The sequence below is a fragment of the Chelonoidis abingdonii genome, chromosome 1, assembly GCF_003597395.2.
Source record: "Chelonoidis abingdonii isolate Lonesome George chromosome 1, CheloAbing_2.0, whole genome shotgun sequence".
Lineage (NCBI taxonomy): Eukaryota > Metazoa > Chordata > Testudines > Testudinidae > Chelonoidis > Chelonoidis abingdonii.
In genome coordinates this window covers 66,023,033-66,041,393 of record NC_133769.1, presented here as the reverse complement: position 1 = coordinate 66,041,393, position 18,361 = coordinate 66,023,033, and the positions used below count along the sequence as shown (strand labels likewise).

General features: G+C 42.5%; 1 protein-coding gene across 2 annotated transcripts in view; it reads right to left on the bottom strand.

Moving 5' to 3' along the window:
* RASSF3 (Ras association domain family member 3) overlaps positions 1-18,361 on the bottom strand; it is a 99,757-nt gene that overhangs the window by 55,625 nt on the left and 25,771 nt on the right. The window contains exon 1 of one of the 2 annotated variants that reach the window (XM_032775238.2): positions 15,738-16,024. The exons of the other annotated variant lie outside the window; for it this stretch is intronic. Coding sequence (XP_032631129.1) covers positions 15,738-15,845 — 108 coding nt within the window. The 5' untranslated portion in view covers positions 15,846-16,024. Of the gene's footprint in view, positions 1-15,737; positions 16,025-18,361 lie in introns of those variants that run through there. 2 annotated transcript variants of the gene reach the window in all.

The window sequence follows — 18,361 nt, the reverse complement described above, 5'->3', positions numbered from 1 at the left end:
ACCACAGTTGGGATCCTTGCCAGCAACCATCCTATCACCTGCACGTTTCCAGAGTCACCACCTTTCGTAGCAGCAGCTTAACTTGCTTTGGCACTTGCATCCAGCAGCCCCCACAGTAGATTTGCCCACTCCAAATTGATTCCCGATGACCGTGCTGTTCTGGCGTTGCAAGCTTCCAGAGGGTTATTGCCACTCGCTTCTCCACTGTGAGGGCGCTCTCATCTTAGTATTATGGCGTTTCAGGGCAGGGGAAAGCATGTCACAAAGTTCAAAGGATGCTCTTACGCATGCGAAAGTTTTGCAGCCACTGGGATCGTCCACACCTCAAAACTATGCGGTCACACCAGTCTGTGCTTTTTCCCACGCCAAAATCGGTGTTCAATGGGTAGAACCTGCCCCATTACCAGCAGTAGCCTCAAAACGCAGGGCGCAGTTAGGAAATTAGTGCCATTCTTCGCTCTCGTCGCCGCGCTGCCGTAGCTGCCTCCTCCTCTCCTCCTGCCTTTGCAGTTCATGGTTCAGCATAGACAGCACAAGAGTGTGCGAGGCGTTGACAACGTTCACGATAGCATTACTGATCTCAGCAGGGTCCATGCTTGCTGTGCTATGGCGTTTGCTCAGTTCACCCAGGGAAAAAGGCGCGAAATGGTTGTCTGCTGCTTTCACAAAGGGAGGGGTGAGGCTGTACCCAGAACCACCCACGACAATGATATCTGCCCCATCAGGCACTGGGGTCTCAACCCAGAATTCCAAGGGGCGGGGGAGACTGAGGGAACTATGGGATAGCTACGGAACGGCTACCCACAGTGGACCGCTCCAGAAAATCGACGCTAGCCTTGGACCATGGACGCACACCATCGAATTAATGTGCCTAGTGTGGACGCGCACACTCGACTTTATAATATCAGTTTTAAGAAACCGATTTTAGCTAATTCGATATTATCCTGTAGTGTAGACGTGGCCTCTGTTGGGCACCAATATGAGAGAAACACAACGTAAAGAGCAAAAAAAGGAATTTAAGAAGGACAACTTGAGTTTAAATGAAGACAACAGAAATGCAGTGAACAAATACTGTATTTATTTAACTCAGACTGTTGTCCTTCAAGCACTTACTGGTGCTTTAAGAGCTGGCTAGATATATGGTACTAGCTCTTCACGGTTCTGGCTACTAAATTGCACTGAAAGACAGCTAAAATATATCAATTCAACAAATCTTTCCTGATGTTACTTTTCCATGTAAGCAATTGCTGTACATGCAAATGCAATCGTGAATGGGTGGAATGCCCAATGATAAATGGGAAGGATAGGTTACAGCTGAGAAGATAATCTTTCGTTTTAAAAAAGGCCTTATGTTCTGCTTCACAAATCATACGGCAAAAGGATAAATTCTGTGCAGTACAATACATGGGGCCCTGATTACTCGCAGTATAAGATTGTTTGTACTGATAACGCCCCCTATAACTGAACTGGAATATTTCCAGTGCCAATCAAGGTGTATAGGGATTGGATCCTGTAGTTGCTGTGAGTATGGAGCTCTCCTCTTTTTGTACTGTGTGCGTACATCACCAAACAGAACAGAGTCCTGGCCCATGACTAGGCTCGTAAGCACTACAGCAGGGGTCAGCAACCTTTCAGAATTGCTGTGCCGAGTCTTCATTTATTCACTCTAATTTATGGTTTCGCGTCCCAGTAATACATTTTAACGTTTTTAAAAGGTCTCTTTCTATAAGTCTATAATATATAACTAAACTATTGCTGTATGTAAAGTAAATAAGGTTTTTAAAATGTTTAAGAAGCTTTATTTAAAACAAAATTAAAATGCAGAGCCCCCCGGACTGGTGGCCAGGACCCAGGAAGTGAGAGTGCCACTGAAAATCAGTTTGCGTGCCTCCTTCGGCACACGTGCCATAGGTTGCCTACCCCTGCACTACAGTAACATGAATAATAAATCATAAGAACCTCCCTTTTAAAGTCAGTTATTGCAGCCAGAGGGCTGTAGTCCCCTTTCCTTTTTTTTCGGTCTTTTTTCTTAAGTAAAGAGCCTTCAATCACAAACTCCCTCCCAGTCTCCAGGGTGACCCTTATTGGGCCTCTCATTCAAGCTTGCCATTTTGTTCTCAAGGGCTGGCACAAGGTCCTATTGGCCACTTTGCAACAAGGATCCTCTGTTATAGAACATATCCCTGTTCTCACACCCTACACACTACTGTAATAATATCTGTACAAGGTATGACTTGTGAAGTATCTTTTAAATACTCAACTTGCGGAGCAATAATATGATGGCAAAATGCACATAGCAAAATTATACGTAAAGTTATGAACATAAGCTGAAATCATGACTGAAGTATGTTACCCAAATAAATTTGGGAGGGGGGGGGTGGCTAAACTAGTTCCTCAGAGACAAAGAGCAAACTGACGCCTCAGCCAGGTGCCAGCAAGGTTGATGGACCACTGCCTGCTAAGTGGCCATTCTCGGGCAAAGAAGTGGACAGGGTCAAAAACCTACGTCTTAGCAAAGAAAAACAACAGTATGGAGTTTTCTTTCTTCATCAGACTGCCTGTCACCTTGCTGCCAATTGGAAATGCATTTCAAAAGGAGGAACAGAACTATAAAAAGAAGGGGCAGACGCCCCAAGACATCCTCCTCTCTTCCCATCTGCATCTGGCAATACACATAAGTTGATACACGAAAACAGTTGTTGGACTTGTGGGAAGAGGCTTACCTGAGAGCCTGGTCAGTAATCTGCTGGAGCATGTGGTGAAAAACTTTGTTTGAATCTAATATAGTTTATTACAGTAGTCATTAGTAAATGTTTTATCTTTATTTTTCTTGGAAGCATTTCTGACTTTGATGCCTCATTCCTTATACTCACTTAAAATCTCTCTCTGTAGTTAATAAACTTGTTTTACTGTTTTAGCTAATCAAGTGCACTCAGATTGAAGTGTCTGGGTTTAAAATAATAAACTCACATATTATTCCCTTGGAGGAATAATGGACTTAATGTGTACTGTCCTGGGCAGTAGAGGACATTTATTTCCGTGAGACGATCCAAGATTGGGGCGTGGAGGAGGCAGGTGTTGGGGTCACTGTGCAGTATAACCAAGCTTGGTGAGAGTCAAAGCGAGGCTGACTGCAGCATACACAGACATAGCTGAGAGTGACTTACAAACTGGGGGCTCCTGTGAGCAGTCCAGATTGGAGGCTAGAGCAGCAAGGCAATGTACAGGGCACCCCAGGTTACAAGGTAGGGGTGACACCGCCCACACCTAGTCTGGATTGTGATCCAGTATGTCATACTCTCTCACACACTCCAAAAATATAGAGTGCAATACCCCTTTTTAACCTTTATTTCAATTGAAGACAACCTCTGTGGCTGGTAAATGAATAAGATAAGTCTAATGTCAGTCCAGGCAAATTAGTTGAAACAATAGTAAAGAATAAAATTGTCAGACACCTAGAAGAACATAAATAGTTGGGAAAAAGTCAACGTGGTTTCTGCAAAGGGAAATCATGTCTTACTAATCTATTAGAGTTCTTTGAAGGGGTCAGCAAACATGCAGACAAGGGATAATCCAGTGGACATTTCCAGTAGATTTCCAGAAAGTCTTTGACAAGGTCCCTCACCAAAGGCTCTTACGTAAATTAAGTTGTCATGGGATAAAAGAGAAGGTCCTTTCATGGATTGAAAACTGGTTAAAAGACAGGGAACAAAGGGTAGGAATAAATGGTAAATTCTCAGGGGTAACTAGTGGTGTTCCCTAAGGGTCTGTCCTAAAACCAATCCTATTCAACTTATTCATAAATGATCTGGAGAAAGCGGTAAAAAGTGAGGTGGCAAAGTTTGCAGATGATACTAAACTGCTCAAGATAGTTAAGACCAAAGCAGACTGTGAAGAACTTCAAATTAAGAGATCTCACAAAACTAAGTGTTGGGCAAAACAATGGCAAATGAAATTAATGTGGATAAATGTAAAGTAATGCACATTGGAAAAATAACCCAACTATACATACAATATGATGGGGCTATTTAGCTACAACGAATCAGGAAAAGTCTTGGAGTCATCGTGGAAGTTCTCTGAAATGTCCATTGCAGTGCGCAGAAGCAGTAAAAAAGTAACAGATGTTAGGAACATTACAAGGAAGAGAATAAGACTGGAATATATTATTGCCCCTTAATAATCGATGATACGCCCATCTTGAATACTGCCGCACAGATGTTGGTCTCCTATCTACAAAAGATATACTGGCATTAGAACAGGGCAACTAAAATGATTAGGGGTTGGAATGGGTCCTATTGAGAGAGGATTAAAGAGGCTAGGATTTTTCAGCTTGGAAGAAAGAGGATGACTAAGGGCGGGATATGATAAGCGGTGTATAAAATCATGAGTGATGTGGAGAAAAGTAGATCAGGAAAAGTTATTTACGTGATGATTCCAAAATACGAGAACTTAGGACACCATAAATGGAGTTATAATAGGGCCACAGGTTTAAACAAATAAAAGGAAGTTTTTCTCGCACCAGGCGGCACAGTCACTTGTGGGAACTCCTTACCTGAGGAGGTTGTGAAGGCTAGGACTATAACAAGGTTTAAAAGAGAACTGGATAAATTCACAGAGGTTAAGTCCATTAATGGCTATTAGCCAGGATGGGTAAGGAATGGTGTCCCTAGCCTCTGCCTGTCAGAGGATGGGGATGGATGGCAGAAGAGAGATCACTTGATCATTACCTGTTAGGTTCACTCCCTCTGGGGCACCTGGCATTGGTCACTGTAGGTAGACAAGATACTGGGCTAGATGGACGATTGGTCTGACCCAGTACGGCCGATCTTATGTTTTATGTTCTAAGATGGACTCTGCCATGCCTCATACTTTTTCTTCCTGTTCCTAACTTACCAGGTCAATAAGTGACCTGTTACAAGTTAACTCTGGTCCTGCTGCTAACCAGGGTTGCAAGCAAATTAATCACCTGCCTCAGAAACGGTGAAAGTCAGCATCCAGATATTCTTATTTATGTGTGTGTATAAAAATTCAACAATGTAAAATCCCATTGTCATCAGTGGCACAAGTAACATCTATTTCAAGCAAGTCTTGCATCAATAGGTATAGCAAGTCACTCTATAGTATTATACCACACACAATCCCATACACTGCAATCACTGTGCACACGGTTAATAACCCAATACAGGTCACATAATACACACCATATTTTTACTCTTACATTGTACCACAGAATACATGTCACATGACCATGTCAAGTAGAAATTATTAGCACAGCTACCTATTAATTTACATAGCATTTGCCAGATATGCCACAAAAAGAATATGAAGGTTGATGTTTGCAATTAGATGGGATTAGTTCAACACAGAAAAGAGCTTTCCATATTCTTAACTTCTTTATATGCGAGTATATGGAAGTAAAAAATAATCCCACCAAGTTTGTATGGGTTTTAGATAAATTTTGCTCTCTGATTAACATCATCCTTCAGAATGTACTTAAGCAGTAAAAAAAAGGAGATGCTCTGTATATTATTAAATACTATGGTTTTCTTTAAATCTTTTCTTAAGTGGTGAGTTGTAATCCAGTGCACATGCTACCAAAAAAAGGTAATAAGAGGACATGCGCTGCAATAAAGGTTACTACCTAACAACTTGGTATGAATATTGCAAAGACAGCTTAACATAAGAAGCTTAATGTCCCCACTTTTCCACTAAAAAACAAAAAACTCAATCCTGAAGTTTTTAACTCAACACCTAATCCTGTTGCCATGTAAGTCTAAGGCCAAGTTATCATTAACTTACATGGGAGCACGATCTGGTCCTCAGTTTTTACTAGTACTTTACTAGAGTCAATCCCCCAAGAGGATGGGCTGGGGGCATCCCAGGATTGTGCCTGATATTTGGAGTGACGTGGCCATTAAAATACTCCTGTGAGGGGCATGGCTTAAGAATCTAGATGGCAAGTCTGTACACACACACGGAAATATAGTACAGCTATGATTAGATGAATACAAAGCCTTAATAAACAGGAGTAACCACAGTAGCTGTGGACAACAGAAAGTAATTATCAGTAGTACTGTCCTGAAACAAGCGCTGAATAAAAAAAAATTACTCAGGAAAATTCAGACAAAAATTAAAAAAATAAATCATTTTCATATAAAATTTCTACAGAAAAAAGATTTAACTTTTTTCTTTTTTGGGAGAAAAAGTCAAAAACTCTTGAGTTTTTGAATGAAAACCAAGGATTTCTATTTGGAATTGCTGCCACAGTACCTCATGCTCCCATTCTCCTGGGTGGGCTGGGCTCCCTGGCCAGACTATCTCTCTCATGATGCATCACCATCTCCCCTCCTGCTGTTCCATCACGGTACATCATAGGAGATTTAGTCCACATGGGGAATCTGACCCATAAAATAGAATGAGGGCATGAGTCACCCAAACCACAACTCTCATGAGGCATCATAACATTATTTCTGAATACAAATTTTTTTGATTTACAGACAAAGTTGTTTATTTTCATGTGTTTTTTTTTTTTTTTTTTACAAAGTCAAACTGTTCTCTAGAAACAGAATGTGTTTTTGAGAAGTTTCATTTTGGTGAAAACCTAATTTCGTGTTGGGAAAGAATTTCAATGGAAAATTTTCAGCCAGTACTACTTAAACCTTAGTAACTAATGAGGCGAACAAACACACAAAAAAAGACAGAAAAACATTACGGAAAAGTAGTTATTACACATGCTCTGTACCTCATATAAAAACATGCATCCAATTGGTTTTAGAACATTTACTTTTATTGTTGTACACCTTTCTGAAGAGGAATTACTTCAGTTTAAAAAAGGGAAATGTCTTACCAAATGTCATTTTCAACAGTTACGCAGTGTAGAATTTTCAAAGCTGTCTAGGAAAGAGGGAGAACGAGAACAAGACCAATCTTTGAAATCCTCAGACTTCCCCCCACACCAACTTTAAGTTAAAAAAATGGCCAAATTACTTTTTCAGAAGATTTTGATCAAACTACACCAAGCCTAACAATGTCTGTTAATGAAACTCTATTAAATATGAAGCAGATGAAATGCTAACACACCGTAAGTACATCAACTCTATTATCAGAGGGGTAGCCATGTTAGTCTGGATCTGTAAAAGCAGCAGAGAATCCTGTGGCACCTTATAGACTAACAGATATACCTGCCCCTGGAAATTTCCACTTCCTGCGTCTGACGAAGTGGGTAGTCACCCACGAAAGCTCACGCTCCAAAACGTCTGTTAGTCTATAAGGTGCCACAGGATTCTCTGCTGCTTTTATCAACCCTATTGTAAGTGCAACCTTGAAGCAAAGGGCAGTGAACTTGATAAAAACACACACATACACATGGTAACTATAAAATACTTCCACATGGGTGGGGATATTTTACACTTGCCATTTCTTCTGAACTAGACATGGAGGAACTGCTATTGCTTTTGCTCCAGAAGACTGTTTATATGCATAGGTTTCAGAGTGGTAGCCATGTTAGTCTGTATCAGCAAAAACAAAGAGTCTTCGTGGCACATGTTAGTCTCTAAGGTGCCACAAGGGCACCTCGTTGTTTACATGCAGGCACCCAAATTCTTCTCCTGCACACTATGTGAGGTATGCTACAAAAAGCACATGACCATTTAACTTATCCAAATACAAAGCTGTACAGGACACTCGCTCTTCAAAACTATGTTGCATTTTGTCGACCTTACAGAAAAGCAATTCTCAGTTCTTCATGGGGAAAAAAATGCACGGGATGTCACTTGTCCCAAAGCAACTAAAACATACCATATGGTAGGAAATTTGTGTGTGCATCTATGTGTGTGTGCGCCTCTTGACAATGCTGAAATAACTGCAATAACAACAGAAAAGTGCTTTGCTGAATTTAGGCCTGAGTGAAGTATATGCTTAACTTGAAGCATGTGCTTATAGTTCCTTTCAAGTCAATAGGACTTAAGCAAGGGCTTAAGCTCTTTGCTGAACTGGAGCCTTACAGAGAAAAAATATAGCTACATGGATATTGCTTTACAAATGCTCTTATTTCAAATTTGCTACACAAATTCTACCATTTTTACCCTCAAATAGAAACTGAGCATATAAAATGAGGGACAAATTCTGGCCTTACTTACATCCTGTGCAACCCCACTGATGTCATTCCAGAGTTACTTTGCTATGAATGAAAGCAGAATTTAGTCCAGATTCTTGGATGTAAGGCAAGGGGATTTGTCCACCGCAATTATATCTTTATGACACTTAAATTGCTTAGATTGGCTCCTAAGGATACTGCTACAAGTCTATGATGCATTACAGATCTATTGCCTCACCTCAAATCCTCTTCTAACACGTTTATCCGGAACTGTTAATCCATACCAGCGTTAATGGTTTTTGCACATTGTGGCAAGATATTTTTCCAAGTAGTATCCGTTTCAACTTTCCTTCTCTCATACATGTATATACAGTATTGTGTGCATCTCTGTGTGTCTCTGCATCTGTGTGTCTTAAACTCCAGCCATCAGTGAGTTTTTGCATCTCTTCCTACCTCTGGCTGCCCTGATACTGTTTATACAGAGAGGTGTACAGCAGAAAAGAAGATTAGCAAGACAGGGTTCCCCTCTTCCCTATTAAGACAGTTATTAGAGGTTACTATTTACCTTTGTTTTCACTAATTCAGATGTCCCTGTGGCCTACTCATTCTGTCTATACTAGGTGCACTAAGAGGGACACATCCAACACTCCTACTGATGGCTGGACACTGAGTCTTGTAGACTAGAAAACAAAGTCCAGAGGACAATTCTGAACTTCAACCATATGTTACCACCTGGCAAATTATAGTGGAACACTGAAATCTATATGTCTAACCATACAGATATACTGTACACTTCTGACAACTTATGAACTCTTCAGCACAATAAGTCGTTACTGTATTTGAACATTTAGATATGTTAAACCAAAGGTTTTCTGTAACTGAACAAGACATGTCAGTGCATGGTTGGCGTACATGACTATCACCAGCCTGAAATTTCTAACAAATCCTATAGCACATGAGTTGGGCTCTGCATGGGTTTGCTCAAACAGATCAGATTTCAGGAGATGGGCCTACGTGTATTGATATGGTAGAAGGAAAACAAAGTAAAAGGATAACATTTTATTCTCCATGCCGTGTTCTTCTATCTACAATATCACTGCACGGAAATACGCCACGACACCTTTAATCTGATTTGCTGAGTGTAACAGCACAGGTTAGATGTTCCAGTAATTCAGACCACCTTAGGGACATTACATTAATCTCCTACCAGGAAGCAAAATATTTAAGATACAAGTTCGGAACTTCTACCTCAATTCTGGAGTTCAGGTATTGCCATTAGATAAGCCCCCAAAATACAACCCCATGAATATCAGACCCCAACTGTGTGCTATGTACAAAAAAAGAATACCTAAATGTACATGTTAAGACATTTTGATTGAAAAGTACTCTGCGGGCTTCTGAGACTGTTACAAAAGCATGACTGGGTAATGATTTAATGCTAAAGCACATCAACCTTGCTCTAAAGCAAGCAACATGCACCTAAACTCCACACCAGTCTGCCCAATGACAAACAAAAAAAGATACAAACATGAACCTCAAAAAGGTTTGCTCCATTAGTGATGCTGGCAAACAGTGTCACTATATGTGTAAAAAAGCTCTCTCAAATCTTTCAGCATCTCCTTTCCCAGCACTGGTATGGAGAGAAAGTAAGTGGTTGGAGTGCATTGCCTCCTGTTGGATAAAACAAGAGCAGTATGGACAGCAACTGATTTTTATCTAGGGTTTTATACTATGTTCATCACTATAGGGTAAAAGGTCTCTCCTGACTTTCAGTTTTTTTAGCTGTAAGAAAGAATGTTTATAGCTTAATATCCCCTGATTGCCAAAGGAATTATAAAGAGAATAAGCCACATTGCTGGATATTTTTAGTTTTACTTTTAATAAATTTCATGACAGCTTGTCAAACAAGTCTAACCTTTCTGGGTAAAAAGAAAATCTAAAAATAGAATCCTCATTTGTTCTAATAATCAAGAGAGATGTTTTCTCCAGTGAATGTTACTGAGCAGAAACTCCATAGGATTCTGTAGAAAGGGTCACAATGGCCAACTGTGTGAAACTCAGCCTAATTGTGGACATTAAGGTATAAAGCCAGCATCAGATTCATAATGTAGACAGTGCAGAGGAAGAAACCACAACTTGACTCTTGGGAAGGGCAAGAGAGGCCATGGAGGCCCTTGTACCTGTAAGAGGGAAAAGGTGGAAAAGAATGGAGAAGTGGGACAAGGAAGACTAAGCCAAGACGTAGGGAAATGAGGATTTGACGGGGGGGGGGGCGAGGAGAGAGGAATATCTGAGACTGACAGAAAGAAATGGAAATCACCTGCATATACACTTCACATGGACCTATGAAGTGGATGAAAAGTGCAATGAGAAAACCTTCAAAATGTCAAGCAAGTTGTAACCAAATATGGCTGTCTGCATGAGTATGGAGAAAGCCTTAAACAATAGCTTGGAGATATGAACTGTCCCAGGCATTTCAATGGAACGCTAAATTATATTCCAGTGAGGATACTTTAAACGCCAACACTGCTAACTATTTCACCAGCTATTAAAGTCTGTAAGAATAGCAAGGAAGTATAATGAAGTTCTACATCAGCATTACCCAAAATGGAGGAATGCAAGGACTAGCTGGGGAAGGAGAAGGCACAGAACAGGGGTTCTCAAAGTTTGTACTGATGACCCCTTTCACATAGCAAGCCTCTGAGTGCAACCTCCCCTTATAAATTAAAAACACTTTTTTATATATTTAACACCATTATAAATGCTGGAGGCAAAGCAGGGCTTGGGGTGGAAACTGACAGCCCCCCTGTAATAACCCCGTGACTCCCTGAGGGGTCCCAACCCCAGTTTGAGAACCCCTGGCATAGAAGATGTATAAAGGAAGATCTGTAGCCCTCTCACAACATGACAGGTTGGCAGACATGATTGTGTTTTCCTGAAGAAGCAGCTCAACTTTCAAAAGTTTGAGAAACATTGCACAGGGAATGGAAGAGCCACACAGACTAGATCATATAAAGCTATAAGACCTGATATTGCAGAGACTTACACACCGGAATAACTTCACATACTAATAGTCTCAATCTCCGGACCCAACTTTCTACAGTTCTTCCCATTTCATCTAGAAAACATATAACAGTGATACAAGAAGCTACAGTAGTCCAGGCCCTCCTGGATATTTATGTAGTCTAGTCTCTCCACAGTTCCTCCTGTCTCTGTATTACTGATACTACAGAAGATAAGAGAAAGCACAGAAAAAAAGTAATATCCCCTTCCATGGGCCACAATATGGCACAAAGCAAGCTGCATTTTGAGCACCCTACCATAACCATGAAAACATATTCTCTTCCCAGCTTAATTTCCCTTTTGATAAGATGACTGATGTAATTTGAAAAATATATATAATTAGTTTGACCATTAAATACTTTAATTTACTTAGAAATCTTGTTTAAGCTACTGTGTTGTATGCTTAACAACCTCTTGGAAGCTTAGTAGTGATTTCATTTTACTTTATATCAAAACTTTGTGTTCTTCCAGCATGCAGTTTTACAAGTGATAGGCTGATGGAATTTGGAAAAGTTATTTATTCTAAAAGAAAATCATTAAAGCTTTTGATTTGGGAAGGAAAAAAGCCATACAGGTGAATAATGATATGGACATGGCATCCAAGTTGGGATTTACCACCTCCAAGAGTGCCCCTTTAACTGCACCATGTCATATAGGTAGGACTATTAATTGCAATCTGTACTACATGAAATGGAACATGCTTCTTATTTATAGAGTACCAACGCATGATAGGCACTTAACAGACTGCTATGAAGACAAGATCCCTGCCCTGAAGAGAGTGCGCTGAAACTCAGCAACAGCAATGTGATACAACAAATAGTGTTTCATCTCACATTTTAATTTCAATACTTCTATTTAGATTTTTTTTAAGGTGGGAAAAGGAAAAAGAAAGGAGACATAATAACCTGTTACCTTGGTTTTAAAAAACTCCACTGAAGACATTACATTTTATAAAGCTGTAAAGAGAGGCCATTATGAGATTTTTAAATTTCTAACCCAGAAGTGGTTTCATTTAATTTCTCTTGTTATGCAACTTAATTCCTGTTGTTACGGTGGGCAGACCATTGGCTCCAGGACAAAAACTCAATAGTCCACTAATTATACAGATTAACTGATCTTTGCTTCCAACTCCTTTCTCCCTGCCCCCTTAAACATGACTTAAAAGATCCAGTGTGAGTGCTGATTTCTTTAGACAGATAAAAGAAGCCTGCAAGCCAGTACGTCTCTATCTGCCTGCAAAGCTGTAAGCTAAAAGTTTTCACTCATTCTTTTGGGTGGGTGTGTATGCAGAGGTGTGGAGGTGTAAAACAAAGTTAGGATGGAGTACTTAAATTGGTTATATTTAAATATGAGTACCACTGGTTAGTCCTAGACCGGGGGTGGGGGGGGGACACTTCAAAATTACAGTGTGTACATTTGAAAAGAGACACTGGAACAGAAACTGCCCTCTAGCTCTCAGGGGATTTACCATGCATTTTTGACTAAGCCTCAAACCCAAACCTAAGTAACATCCTCATATATACACAAAGAGTCTAATTATGACAGCTTCCCTTCCAAGGAAAAGAATCTTTCAGTAGTCACATGACCACTGAAATGTATGTTCGGTTAAAAAAAGAGGAGCATCAATGCAACTGATAATAAGTATAAGCTTTGTGACTAGAAATATTTAGCTGAGTATTTCTGAGACTGCAGAGTCACTGATGTAGCTGAATTCTGCCCAATATCAAAGTCTCGCTGTTTGTACTCTGTGACAACATGTTGTTGCACTATAAAGAGCTTTTAATGTTAGATACAAGGGCAAACGCTGTCTAGCCTTACTCATGTGAATAGTCTTCAACTGGAAGACTCATATGAGCCAAGTTTTGAAGGGCATAGCTTGCAGGCACAGAGCCTAGAACTGCTAACAACATAGGAGAGGAAGATGAACAGTGGCAAGAAGGAGTAGTAAGAAAGTGAAAAGGAATACAAAGTAAAGGCAAGTCTACACTACAAAATTAAGTTGATCTAAGTTACATTGACGTACAGCCACCGCAGTAATTAAATCACTTTTGCATGTCCACACTCTGCTCGTATCGACAGTGCATGTCCACCACACCAGGAGTGCCTCCACTGATTTAACTGTCAGCGGGGCATTGTGGGATGGCTTTGGAAAAGTTGCAACAGTTGATATAAGCAACGCAGTATCTACATTCACACTGCATTGACTTAACTACATCGACCTAAGTGCTATGCCTCCCGTGGAGTTAGAGTTATTAAGTTGCTGTAATGGGTGAATTACGTTGGTGGGAGCTACATTTTGGCGTAGACACCTACAGAGTTAGGTTGATGTAAGCTGCCTTATGTCAACCCAACTTTGTAGTGTAGACCAGGCTTAAAAGGGAACATTTAAAAAAAAAAATGGATGGAAGCAGAGCTATCACTAAGAAAAGATACACAACGAAACAACGGCTCATCAGTTTCCAAAGACAAGAACAATCATCTCTAGAAAAGCCAACTCAGGCTTCCGGAAGCAGAAAGACTAATGAAGGAGGGCTGAATCCTCTGATTAAAGAGGATCAAAATAAGAGGAACAAAGTTTACTATGGAATGTTTGACCCCTATTTTGCATCTTTCATGGGACACTGCATCTACTTGACATTTTTTAATTGAATCCTGGTACTGCTGGAGGTGAGTTGCTGCTGCTTCATTTTCAAACTTTCAGTATTTTGAACTCATAAGACTAGGGTACACCTAGTTAATGAAATATCTATTTGATAACACCAGAGTATTGACCATTTAGCAGAGTTTAAAAAAAAATCTGTTTCATTTCTGAGTCTATCTTGTATTACTAAAGAAGACACTTTACATTTCTCATATCCTCGCTCCCCGTCAAAAGGCTGAAATGGTCCTTACCTCAATTCAACTCATGTCTGCCGGGCTCAAAACAAAAGTACAGAGCCACACTACAACTAAAAGGAAAGCAGGAAACGGAAAGCTGAGAGCATGATTACTCACTACCAGGAAAACGTGATTTTTAATCTCAACATCTAGGCTTCATAACTTTGTTTTCACATTGAAGAATTTTGAGTTTATCTAAGTTTTTATAAGATTGTCCATTAGCCTAGTATCTGGTTGCCTGCCACAAAAAGTAAAACACAAAAGTATCCCAAAAAAATTGAACTCCCAATTAAAATATTTATTAAATTAAATTAATTATCAATCTAGTGTCAGTGTGCTCACTCTCGGTAGCACTCTTGCTTCTAAGCCAGACCAGAGAGCTCAAGTCTCAATTTTAACAACATATCCAGTGTTATATCTGTTAAGCACTATTAGGGGATGCCACACTATTAAAACTGGTGTCTTTTCTCTACCTGTATTGTATATTAAAGATTCCAAGACATTTCCCCAAATGGAGTAAGGATCTGGCCAACATTCTCTTTCTCAGTAAGCATTATTTCATATCCAGACTGTGTGAATTACTGCTGAGTACTTAATGATGCCATGTTGCTATCCCAGCATCAGTATCTGAAGTGTCTGTAATGCACTTTGGGACATCTAAAGCATTGAAGTCAGTAAACAAAATCTATTTCTATTTCATTTCAATTCAATATATAGAAGGAAAATCTGCCATACTGCCATTTATAGAACATGCCTCCAGGGCTAACACTAAAGAAAACAAGTTGTCAAGTCACACCTTAATCTAACAGATCAGATTAAAAAGAGAACTGCAACACATTTAATAAATTAACCGTTGAGACCCCATCACTAAACACATTGTGCATGCTGTTTTAAATTACTGATTATGGCTTATCTGTAACAGAATATTTGAAAACTTTTATTTCAGTATTGTGTATCCACCTTAATCCAGAGGGGTAGAGGGTTTACTGGGAGGGAAGGGGTTGGGTTTGGAAGGATGCAGAGGAGGTGTCAGTGTTACCTCGGAAGATGAGGATGCCTCACTACCATCTAAGGCAGAATAAGGAGACAGAAGCTCCTGATTTCGGTGCCTGGAATATGTTACCCACTCTTGTCGGCTACCAGGGAATCCTGGAGCTGGGTTAACGCCTATTCAGGTTTTATGGCTATCCCACTGCATCCATGCAACAGTTACTAACACGGCAGAACAGAGCAGCGGAGTCGGACTCGGACACGGACCGTGGCCCTGACCGGGGCGATCCGGATCAGGCTGTGCATGCACTAAACCAGCCTTATACGGAGGAGCTTATTCCACAGATCCCCTAAAGAGCATTTTCTAAATCGGGGCAGGAGGGTGGCCCAGTAAGGACCAAGGGCAAATATTCCCTTTCCCCAAAGGGGGAAGCAGCTTCGCTAGGGTGAAAAAACATCGGCAGCTTCTGCTACTACCTCACAGCCGGGCCCGGGACACGTGGAGGCCTGAAATAAGGCAGCGGGGGCGGGAGGTGGGCGCAAATCAGCGCCTGGTGAGCGGCTACCCGGTGGGGGGAGGCAGCCTGGAGCGGGACGAGCCAGGGCACAGCTCGACGATCTGGTCCCGACTCGGGTCAGCCTGCAGCACACGCGGCCCGCGCGCCGCGGGGGAGAGACCGGGGCTGCCCCGGCCCGGGGACGTAGCACTCACTTGCAGCTCGGGCCTGGCTTTGGCCGGGGGCCTCCCGAAGAAGGAGGTGCGGGCGGTGAAGAACTCCTCGGACTCCTCCTCCTCCAGGCTGCTGTAGCCGCTGCTCATGCTGCTACTCCAGGGCGGCGTCAGCGGCCGCCGCTGCTGTTGCAGGGGCCCGCAGGCGGAGACCCCCTTCCCCGCCGCCGCATGGGGGCCCGCTGCTCTCCCTCCCAAGGCCTCCGGGACGCGGGAGCAACAGCTGATGCGGCTGCAGCAGCCGGCTCCCGCCTGCCCAGCCTCCCTGCAGCACAAGTTCACACGGGGCAGCGCAGCCCAAAGGGGAGCTCCGGCTACAGCGCCGCCCTCGCCCCTGCCTCCTCCCCCGGCAGCAGGGACTGGCCTGACGGCCGGCAGCGCCCCCGCCTCGCAGGAGAGGGCAGGTGGTGCAATACAAACAGCCCGGAAGCCAGCAGCGCCTCTCCCTGCTCACCTTGGGCTGGGATGGACTTTAATCCCCGAACAGCAGGTGAGCTGGGTGGAGGCACCGTCTGCTGCAGAGCCAGCGCCGAGCAGTTCACTTGTAAGCAACTAGCTCCACATCCAGCGCTGGCCAAACCTTTGTTATGGACGCCTAGGGTGAAAGTCGGATCGGTAATGGGGAAGAAAGAAGATAGTGGGAGGGCCAGTTTGATGGCTCAAAAACCCCCATCTTCAGTGCGCTGATTACTTACCGTTGTGCCAATAAGCTGCCAGCCAGGCACTTTAGTAGGAAGAGCAAAGACAGAGACCCTGCCCTTGTCTAAGAGCTGCTCTGCTCTCAAACTAGCACCCAAGCAACAAAAACCATTTTAACCCACCACTTGTTATTTCAGGCGCAGTCTGGGTGTACACATACTCTTCTTTGGCAATACATGTGGCTTATGTTTCTGTCTCTCCAACCAACAGGGTTACAACAAAACTGCAAACCCAAAGCCTATGACTGCCAGATGCTGGGGGACTGGATGATGGGATGGATCACTACATAATTGCCCTGTTCTATTTATTCCCTTTGAAGCATCTGGCATTGGCCACTGTCTAATGACAGGATACTGGGCTAGATGGGCCATTGGTCTGACCCAGTATGGCCGTTCTTATGTAGCTTCTCAGTTTTACTTCAATTTAGTTTAAAGCAATTTTCCAATTTAAGCAAAATCAAACAGTGTTATTCCCCAGGAAGAATGTCCACCCCCAGACTGGCACTGTGGTAACAAAAGGTGTGAATTAAAACTGATTTAGCTATGTTGGGGCAAGTCTGTGCTTACACCAACTCTCAGATAGGGGATAGGGTGTCTGTCTTCACACATCTTTAAAGTGTCTGGCATGCTATTGGCACAATATAAATATTAATTAACTTGGGGTATGGCTACGCTTGAAATTTCAAAGCACTGCCGCGGCTGTGAGTGTAGTCGGGATGCCAGCGCTGGGAGAGAGCTCTCCCGGCGCTGCATGTAAACCACATCCTCTATGGGTGTAGCTTGCAGCACTGGGAGCCGCGCTCCCAGCGCTGCGGCACTTATTACAGTGAGACTTTACAGCACTGTATCTTGCAGCGCTCAGGGGGATGTTTTTTCACCCCCCTGAGCGCAAAAGTTGCAGCGCTGTAAAGTGCCAGTGTAGCCATACCCTTGGAGTTTTGGGATCTTTGCACCAACAAACTGTCCATCCACATACATTGATTGCTTCCTTCCCCATTACTGACTAGGGGTATGTCTACACTTACAGCTGTACAGCGCTGGGAGTTACCGCTGTCTTCGTACATCTATGCAGGGAAAGAGCTGCAGTGTGGCCACACTGACAGCTACCAGTGCTGCAGTGTGGCCACATTTGCAGCACTGTTGGGAGTGGTTGAACAGGCATTCTAGGATACCTCCGAATAGTCTGGAGGCCAATTACAGCGCTTTTGGTGGCCACACTGGCGGAGCAGTGCTGCACACGCACCAGCGCTGACAAATTGTTCATCACTCCCAGGCAGAGCAGGAGTACATAGCCAGTGCTGAGCAGGGAGGATGCGCGCTGTATGTCCTTGCAAGTGTGGACGGTGCGTAAGTGCAGTGCTGTACAGAGCCTACCACCAGCGCTGCAAACTCTCCAATGTAGCCATACCCTAGCCCTAGAGTACCTCTCAGGAAGTGTCATAAGCATAATTCAATTCTGAACCTTAGAGTCCAAAATATGGGTGCCTGCATGAAACCTCCAAGCTTAATTACCAGCTTGGATTCTGATAGCACTGCACCAGCCAAAAAATTTCCAGTGTTTGGTACTCTGGGTCTCCCCAAACCTTCCCTGGGAACCCCAAGACTCAAATGCCCTGAATCTTACCACAAAGGGACATAACCCCCCGCCCCTTGTCTTCTCTTTACTTCCTCCCAGGCTTCCCTCTGTGGGTTATCCTGGAGATTACTGTACTTAAACTCCTTGAATTACAAAACAGAGAGGGCATTTACCTTCCCTCTTCTTTTTCCCCCTCCCAGTCTTTCTCTGAGAGAGACTGTAATCCTGGCACAGGGATTTCTATCCCAGAGCCTCACATAGAAAAGAAAATCCACAGGTTTTAAAAAGAAAAGCTTTATATAAAAAGAAAGAAAAGACATAAAAATGGTCTG